We start from the raw sequence: 9,487 nt of genomic DNA on the forward strand, positions 1-9,487 counted from the left end.
ACCTGCTGACCAGGTGTCCACTTTAGGAAAGTGGTTTTCCCACTTCCCAGCTGCAGTCATCTCCAGAAAGCAAGGTGCTTGCACCTCCTCCAGAAGTGTCTCTCTCTCCCATGGGCATTCAGGGAATGCCAGGTGACTACCTGTCTAACTTAAGCTTGCCAAACATATTTCCTAACAACACATTCATGTCTCCAAGACACATTCAAGATGTAACTCTACATCATTAACTAAACTAATTAAGACCTAATCTTCTACTGGTAGATCTCTGAACGATGGCATCTTCTATTCCAGATTTGTATCTAGAGCAATTCAACAGCACTTGCTCATGGAAAAGGCTCCCCAGAATGAAGCTCTCATCTGGAAAAGGCACGAGACAGATGGTTACCTACAGACAACTTCTAACCAGCAGGAGAAGAAAATGTTTGATCTCCTCTTCCTTCAGGTTTTATCTCTCCTCCCTTCTCCTCAGCATCTCTCCAAAAGCAGGGCAGAAAGCATTAGACAGAATGCAATGGCAAAGATACCACCTAGGAATTTCTCACCTTTTTGTGGGTTCCTTAGGATTTCAGGGACTGTTTTGCAGCAGCTGCCTGGTATGGATCTGCTGGGGAAAGTGGTCACCTGAATTCTGTGACATATGGTCCTGACAGAATCCTTGTGTCACACTGTAATGCTGGGGGATTCAGATGCTGTTTAAAAAGCCTTGGTCTCTTCAGTGTCACATCCCACAGGCAGCTTGCCACCCTCTTGAGGAAACAGCAAGTTTGGGGGGTGTGGTCACTTCGGTTTGAACTTCCCCCTTCCCTCTTTGTACAGAACTTGTCCCTGTCATGGTTCTGAAAATGTGTTTTTACTACTTCTCCCTTCTTCAGCCATCTCACAGTTCAAAGAAAACACAAACTGTTTGTGCAAAATTTCGCTTTGCCTCTTGCTCTGCTGCTTGGTTTTCTACTCGTGCATCTGAGATGCTCCATTTCCCAGGCCTTGAAGGGGATGCCTCACTGCTGCCCAGGGTCACAGGGACTGGGAAATTATCAGTCCTTTTCTATAACATCTGATGGTGATTTCACAACCTCCCTCAGCACAACTTCTCATTCTCCCGGGACCTGTTGTCCCTTCCAGACCAGCATTAACACACCCATCACCACTGAGTGTCCTCTTCTGACCCTCAGCCTCTTCCAACACAACTTATCACCCTACTTAGTCCTTATTGCTTCACACAACCTTTCCTAGAGGAGGGTCCACCCACAATTTGCTTCCTGGGCTGCAGGCTCACATTGTCAACCTTTCATCCAGCAGTACCCCCAGGTCCCTGTCTGCAGGGCTGCTCTCGATCATTGCATCCCCCAGTCTGTACTGATAGTGGGGTGCATGATTTTGCACTGGGCCTTGCTGAACTTCATGAGGTTCTCATAAACACACTCCTCAAGCCTAGCAAGGTCCCCTGGATGACATCCCTTCCCTCAAGGCCCTTGGAGTCATCTGCAAACTTGTCAAGGGTGCACTTGGTCCCACTCTCTATCTCACTTTTGAAGATACTCAGGATTATTGGTCCAAAGATGGACCTTTGAGGGACACCATTAGTTTCTGGTTTCTACTTGGACATTGAGCCATTGCCTGTAGCTCTTTGGATGTGGCCTTTGTCTGCCCTAAGTCATTTTGTTCAAAATCTAAATGTTGATTTCTGACCTAATCCCACCCCAAAATCAGGTCTGAGGTAGATCAGGTGAGTCAATTTTTGGAGAGCTTTTCCATGTTCTTTCCACAGAAGAGCCTCAAGTGAAAGCGACTCAACTCAGCTGACTTCCACGGGCAGTGAAGAGCTGACTTTCCTCCTTGGCTTTCCCCATTTGTGGCAGAGGATTTTTTAACTTACCCTGCAATGTGCTGACCCTTGCATACATGCAAGTTCCTGCAAGAAGCTTCGTTCACTGGGTTGCCAGTGATGAAATTTCATGCAAAATAGGACGTGAAGGGTCATCAGGAGCTACCCCAGGTCATCTATCCTTGAAACTCGGCTTCGTCATAACCACTACTGAGAGGAGTGTGCCCAACCTGCCCTTTCAAACACCACCAGGACAGGTAATTCTTTACCACCCCCAGAGCATGGCACCTCTCTCCTAACTACTAGAAATCTCTCTTGACTTTTTTCTTAAAGAAGATTTCTCTTATGCATGGTTTCTTTTTGGATGACAAGGATGTGAAGTGCTGCTTTCTTACTCACAATGCTAAGAGGCCAAAGCAGTGGATCTCATGGGCCCTTGGGAAAACCATGAAGCCTTGCTTGATGAAGGACTCTGGAAAGGGTTAAGTAGACTGAGTCACTGCTCATGCTTGTCCAGTTTTATATTCAGCTCATCCATTGGCTGTTGATTCTACTGGAGAAATCGTGAAATGCCTTAACCATCTCATTATCACTGACTGATGGTTATTTCTTTAAAATATGTTTACTTAAACTTCTCAGGCAGAACAGAACTGATTTATCTTCCTTTCCTTTCATGCCTTCCCTTCACTGAGGCTCCACACCTCCCTCCTCCAGCCCCAGGAGTCCATCAAGTGGGAGATCTCCTTGGAGAGGTTTACAGAGAGCTACTTAAGCAGTTTCCTTCTCAGCTTCTTTCTGCTGCTGGGGTGTGCACCCAACAACCAGCAGGTCAGGCTGTGCTGACCACACAGCCCATTACAGCAGTTTTTACATGGGCAGGAAATACCAGGATAGACTTGTAGTACAGGAAAGCAAGAGATTAGGTTAGGTGGGATTATAAAAGGCACCTCTTTTGGTTGTTGGAAGCTTTCCAGAAGCTGTTCTATATTCCATAATGCTCTAACACATTAGAAGGCAGGTGTTGAGGAGGTAAAATCATACAGACATCACACAAAAAATTCAATCTCCAAACACAGAGGAGGTAAGTTTTCCAGGTTCCTGAATTCTTCCTTTTTGTGTGTGGGTTGGTTTTTTTTGGTGTGTTTTGTTGTGGTGTTTTTTTTTCCCTTTCTTCATATCTTGTTCTGATTTCCTTTCCTCTTTTGTTTCCCTTCTTCTTGAACAAATGTGAAAATACAAGTACAAACTGTCACTACATTTATCAGCTGTCTGAGGCTTTCTTTGGCTGGAACCACCTACAGAGCTAGTTCTGTACTCCCAGATTAGATGATTTTGTTACTTTATTTCCCACTAACCACCTGGAATTTTAGGGAATAATGAGATGGTGCAATATTCTCATCTTTTCTGGAATATATTCTCTTTATTTTGCATTTGATTACATTATCTCACCTACCTCTAGCCTCTCCCTGAAAAGATACTTTTAGAGGTAAAATATAACTTGTGGGAATCCTCTATACTGAATCCATCATTCTAGTCACCCTCTTCGAGTCAACAGAAACAGGCACCTGCAGCATGTAATTAATCACATCTTTAAGTGCTCAGCTTAGGTAGGTCATGAATTGCACTGCAAGGGCAGGAAAATAATGCATATGACTGGCTCAGATCTATCCTTCCAGAATATATACCTGGTTTTAGCTTAGGTGTTTCCCATCTTCAGAAATATAGTTTCTCTTGATCATTTATCTTTTGGTCACTTCTTTCTGAACCACTGATAGTCTCAATGACACCACAACTTGTGGGGCTTGTTCCCCTTTCTGCTTTGGCCTCAGTGATCCTTTTTCCCTTGGAAATAGAACAGAAAAGGAATTATCCATAAAAGCTTTAGCCCCCTCCTTGAGCATCTTTTACCTGTAGTTAGTACAGCTGAAGGCACAGGAAAAGTCCCTTACTTTCCCAACTTCCTCTCTTTGTGGGTTGGAGAGCAATTTTGGGTTTTCTCCATTTCAGTGTTTCCTGTGGATGCTTCATCACTTTTTCTGCACAAGTTTCTCATCTTGCTGTAATTTCGAGTAGGTGCTTGACAATTTGAATTAACTGCATCATTCCACACATCTGCTCAGATCACCCCCAGAAACAGGGGGAACTTCTTGTTTTTTTCATTGGGCAGGATCTGCAAGGGCAAACTGAGAATGTTTTGATACTCAGATGAATCTTCTACAGCTGATAATTTGTTTCTAAGAGGTGCCTATTTTTGGTTAAACTCTGTAAAGAGCTAAATCTAGTGGTTTCCAGGCTTTTTTTTGACCAAAGCAAATCTGATATCTGGTGCCATTATCTGCATAATGGCACGTTGGTAATGTTAAGGACTGAGTAGTTTTAAAGATGTAGATTATTTATTTCCTAGTGACATGTACTGCTCTGGGGGCTATGGATGGAACAGGCTGAACTAAAGCAGCTCCACATTCCCATTGGAATGTGACCATGTCTGAAAGGAGAAACTGTAGAGGTGTAGATAAATGCCTTAGAGCTAAGGAGTTCAGCCATAGCACACACACAAAAATGGGAATGGCATTAAGGAAAGCTCTGAGCTTCTTCCAGGGGATATAAAGGCTTGTTCTCTGAAGTTTATTTTATCATGGTGCTGTTAATTGTCCTCCTTGTCAATGGAAAATGAAAGGATCCTTTTCAGGACCTTAGTTCAGCTGCTCTGCTGTAGAGAGACTTTGACCACCAGCTGGATTGGCTTCACCAAACAGAAATTAACCCTTTCCCCCAGTATAAAGTGAAATTAATACAATTACTAAATACAATTAATACAATACTAAACATCAGTAGCCACTGAGGTGCTCAGGGTGAACACTCTGACCTTCTCCTTAGCACAGCAGCCACAGATCCAGTCCTTCAAAAGCCTGGAGAGCCAGGATGGAGGAACATCTCACCGAGTGCACCTCTCTCAGTGCTGCAACAGACACAGCTCAAATCTCATGCAGGGAGAAGGAAATACCCTAGGGGGGAAGAAAAAAACCAAATAACAAAATCCCCACTCCATAAACTTAATACTAATTCTATATATTTCTTTGCCTGAATGCACTTCTGATAAAGAATTCATTATTTATAATGAAAAAAACAATAACCCTGATTAATCATTTGTCTTTATTTTCCCATGTGCCCAGGCTGTACATTGTGTATTCACCACCCAACTGATTAGCATGGAGAATGCAAGCAGTGTGAAGGAATTCATCCTTTTGGGCCTCTCAGAGAATCAAAGGGTGCAGAAAATATGGTTTGTGGTGTTTCTGCTCTTCTATATAACTACTGTGGTGGGAAACCTGCTCATTGTGATCACTGTCATTAGCAGTCAACTCCTGAACTCCCCCATGTATTTCTTCCTCTCCTACCTGTCCTTTGTAGACATCTGCTACTCTTCCGTCACAGCTCCCAAAATGATTGCTGACTTCCTTGTGGAATATAAAACCATCTCCTTGGTGGGTTGCATGGCACAGCTGTTTGGAGTCCATTTCTTTGGCTGCACAGAGATCTTCATCCTCACAGTGATGGCCTACGACCGGTACCTTGCCATCTGCAGACCTCTCCACTACACCACCCTGATGACCAGGCGTGTGTGTGGCCAGCTGGTGATGGCCTCCTGGGTAGGAGGCTTCGTGCACTCCCTCGTGCAGACTCTTCTCATCACTCACCTTCCCTTCTGTGGCCCTAACAAAGTTGACCACTACTTCTGTGATGTCCACCCCCTCCTACAACTGGCATGTACCAGCACCTACCTTGTGGGCATCATTGTTGTTGCCAACAGCGGGATGATAACATTGACCTCTTTCCTCATCCTGGTCACCTCCTACGTTGTCATCCTGGTTACCTTGAGGAGTGAAACATCTGAAGGGAGGCACAAGGCCCTCTCCACCTGCGGGTCCCACATCACAGTGGTGATTCTGTTCTTTGGGCCATGCACCTTCATCTACATACGTCCATCCAGCCGCCTGTCAGAGGACAAGAGCGTGGCAGTGTTCTACACTCTCATCACCCCCATGCTGAACCCACTCATCTACACCCTAAGAAATGCAGAGGTGAAGAGTGCCATGAGAAAACTCTGGGCCAGGAAAGTGGGCAGGGAAAATGGAAAGGTGTAGAACTGTGGTAACGTTGTCAAAGGATCAGAGGAAATCAAGCATCTTCCATTCTCATGTCTTTGCTGAAAATTCCCCAAGAACTGCTTTTCAAATAACAACTTGCTGTGAGCTCCTCTTGTGATTAGACAGGCAATAAGGTTCATTTCTTTATTTGAAAGATGTTGAGAACCCTGTGACAAGCAGGCATTCCCTTCCTATTCTCTTGCCAGCTAGTGCAGCCCCAGGCCTGGGGCTCCTGAGTGCTGCCTGAGACACCAGTCCCAAAAATACTGAATGTTGTCCAGGGAGAACATCCCATTATCCATGTATAAACTTCTAGACCAATCCATCTGCTCTGTAACCCATTAAGCTGGGACAGAGAGGGCTGTGGTCACCTGCTGCTGGCAGCTGAGACCCCTTTCTGCTTGCAGTAAATGCCTTTTTGTGAGAACCCCCTTGTGGTATCTTGAATCAATGAGTTAGAAACGAAAAATGTGGTGTTAGGTGCTAGACGGTTCACTTGCTGGTAACAGGAGGGGAAGCTTCTTCCCTTCCCCTGTCAGTGCAATAAAAACCTTTCTGCAATGTTCAAAGTCAGGTTGTTCCAGGCATTGAGCAATCTGAGCTAGTGGAAAATGTCTCTGCCTGTGGCAGGGTGGTTCTTCAAATGTTTCTTCCACCCCAAACTGTCCTATAATTCTCTTTAGTTCACCTATCACTGCTGCCATCCTTCCAACCATCCCTTCAATCCTCCAGCTCTGCCTCTGTTGTTTTGGTTTTTTTTAATTTTAATGTTCAGACTAATATGTCAAATATTTGACCAGAGCTTATAGAAGGTGTCAATGACAGCAACATCAGGCTCCCCTTTTCTTTGACAAGAAATCTTATAGGAACTTGATACATGGGCAAAAGAGTTGAGTCTGTGTCTTGCATTCTCTCAGTAGACATACCTGCTAAGCAGTGAGAAGTAACGACAAACCTTTCTAAATTGTTGAATAATTTCCTGGTTTACTTCTTGTTTCAAATTTGGGCAGCAGTTGGCTAAGAGGCATCAGTCTCTAGTACAGTTGTGACATTTTCTTATGGTGTCAACACACAATGACAAGAACAAGTTAGCAAGAAATAAAAAAGTGTAAGAGAAATATTAGCTTAGGACAGAAAACAGAACTTGTATGTCTTATTTCTTTACCTCCAGAATCTTTCATTGCAAAGATGAGATGAATAAAAATCTTGCAAAGGACCGGTGTGATATTTATTTGAAATGCTTCCAGAAGAAATACCTTATTTACCTTTAGTAAATACAGTTTATCTATCTGCACAGCCACCACACAAGCAAACAAGCCAACCCATCTGCAAGGCAACAGTCCAGATCACCACACTCCAACATCACTCTCCAGAGGCTACCCTAATAACTATCCAATTATTAGCTCCTTGTCCACTGGTGATTTCTGACAAAACGTCACATGCCTCTGGGATCTCATTACTCTTTACAGTCTCGTGCTTCTGCTGTGTGATCTACTTTAAATATTCCTAACACAGATTCCCCATCTTGTGAGAGATAATTGTTCTTGTAGATGCTCTTGGAAGGGGCTTTTTGCAGGATGAGAAATGTAGGTAGAGAGTCAGGCTGTTCTTTTCAGCCATGGTAGGTTCCAGGTTGGGCAGAGATTTGGGCTGCTTTTACAACAGCTAAGCAGCCACTTGCAGCTGAGACATCTGCTGAAGCCACCTAAAGTGGTCAGAGGAGGTGATCAGAAGAGGTCATCGGGGGAGGAACAGCACGTGAACTCTCGGGGACTGGCAAATATGAGCTGTGTAAGTGTGCTGATGTTCTTCCTTTGCTTTGTCCAGATGTCACTGAAATCCTGCCTTTGAAAACAGGCAGTTCTGGTGAGTGACTCTTGTGAGGTCCTTTTTATGAATCAGAAAAAACTCAGTGACAGGTTCTTCAGTATTGTTCTAGTTCATGTCTTATTTGCTCTCCCCCCCCAGTTATATGCCATTTCTAGACAGATCTGTCAAAAGGGTGTTGTCAGTATTACAGAGAGGACTCAGAAGCTTAAGACAGCTCATCATCAGCCTTGTTTGAAGTGGACATGTCAGGCAACATTGATTACAACACACACACACTTGTGTCTTCACCATAGTGCTCTCCCCCTGCCTATAGAGGGGCATGAAGAGAGGGATGGAGACACTAAGGAGCCTTTCCTCTGCTGCTCTAGTTGGGGAGTAGCCCAGAGGTGAGGCAGAGAGCTCTGGAGAAGGAGCAGAGTGTCCCATGATTGTCAAATAGAATTCAGACCCCAAAGGATCTGGTATCACAGACAAGGTTGGTTACACATCTGCCCCCTCTGTCTTCACGTGTAAATTGAATACTAGTGATACTTGTGCACATGGGAATGGCACAGAGCTGAATTCCTGGGAGTCTGTGAGTACAGGGGGGGTCACCAGCCATGCAGACATCACCCCAGAGTCACTACAGGTGTATTTATGGTGTGTTCCTCACCAAGTCCAGCTCCCTACCCCAAACTGCTAACTCCCCATCTCCCTGACCCAACACAACCTGGGTGAGGTTTACAAACTTCTGCTAATGCACCATTAATGCCAATTGGCTCAAGATTAGTTCATGCAGGTACTGTAGGAAAGGAAGACCATAAAAACACTGCCCAGCTCATTCTGTGGCTGAACTTACTCAGACCCATCACAGTCAGAGTGACAATAAGGAGTAGTTCTGTTGCAGACCTTTGGAGGACTGAAAAGGAAAGTACAGTCACTGCTTGTACAAGAACCCTCCTCAAGCTATGATCAAAGCATTGAGACTTGAATTATAACCACACTGTCTCTTCTGGTCAACTTTTATTTCCAAATGAACAGCATAGAGTAAAAGTGGCTCTGGAGGTGACTCTGTAATTATTGAGGCAAAGGTGAGAGTTAGGATTCTTGAGAGTGTTATTTCTACCACCATCCTCAAATGAATAATCTGAGTTTATTATATAGGTTAGTGATACATTCTGATGTGGGTATCACCTGTTTTTCCTCGAGGAAAGCATTGACTTTAAATGCAAACTGACCCAAAAGGACAGCAAGGGAATTATGTTTAGCATTTACCAGAGCAGTGGGCACTCTATGTGGGCACTGATGAAGTCTTGTGCCTCATGCTGTAGCTGGCATCTCTTTTCTCAGGTCCTGTCTACAGGGTGTCCATGGAGAACAGAAGCAATGTGACAGAGTTCATCCTCCGTGGGCTGATCCAAGACAAGACAGCAGCAAAACTGTGCGTCACGTTGTTCGTAGTCTTCTATGTCACTGTCATTCTTGGGAACCTGGCCATCATCATGACCATAAAGAGAAGTGAGCAGCTGAACTCTCCCATGTACTTCTTCCTGAGCCACCTGTCTTTAGTAGACATCAGCTACTCCTCTGTCACAGCTCCCAAACTGATTCATGACCTTCTCGCAGAGAAGAAGACCATCTCTTTTGCGGGCTGTGTAGCTCAGCTGTTTGCAGGCCACTTCTTTGGGTGCACTGAGATCTTCCT

The 9,487-nt window shown here is 44.5% G+C and overlaps 1 protein-coding gene across 1 annotated transcript in view; it reads left to right on the forward strand.

Moving 5' to 3' along the window:
- The first annotated feature begins 5,034 nt into the window (after window positions 1-5,034).
- The window catches only part of LOC104386428 (olfactory receptor 5T3-like), a 5,039-nt gene continuing 586 nt past the window's right edge, over window positions 5,035-9,487 (forward strand). Inside the window, exons 1-2 of the mRNA XM_009995038.1 lie at window positions 5,035-5,943; window positions 9,114-9,487. The exon at window positions 9,114-9,487 is cut by the window's right edge and continues 586 nt beyond it. Of these exons, the coding sequence (XP_009993340.1) occupies window positions 5,035-5,943; window positions 9,114-9,487 (1,283 nt within the window). The remainder of the gene's footprint in view (window positions 5,944-9,113) is intronic.

The sequence above is a fragment of the Chaetura pelagica genome, unplaced genomic scaffold (assembly GCF_000747805.2).
Source record: "Chaetura pelagica isolate M959 unplaced genomic scaffold, ChaPel_1.0 scaffold553, whole genome shotgun sequence".
NCBI lineage: Eukaryota > Metazoa > Chordata > Aves > Apodiformes > Apodidae > Chaetura > Chaetura pelagica.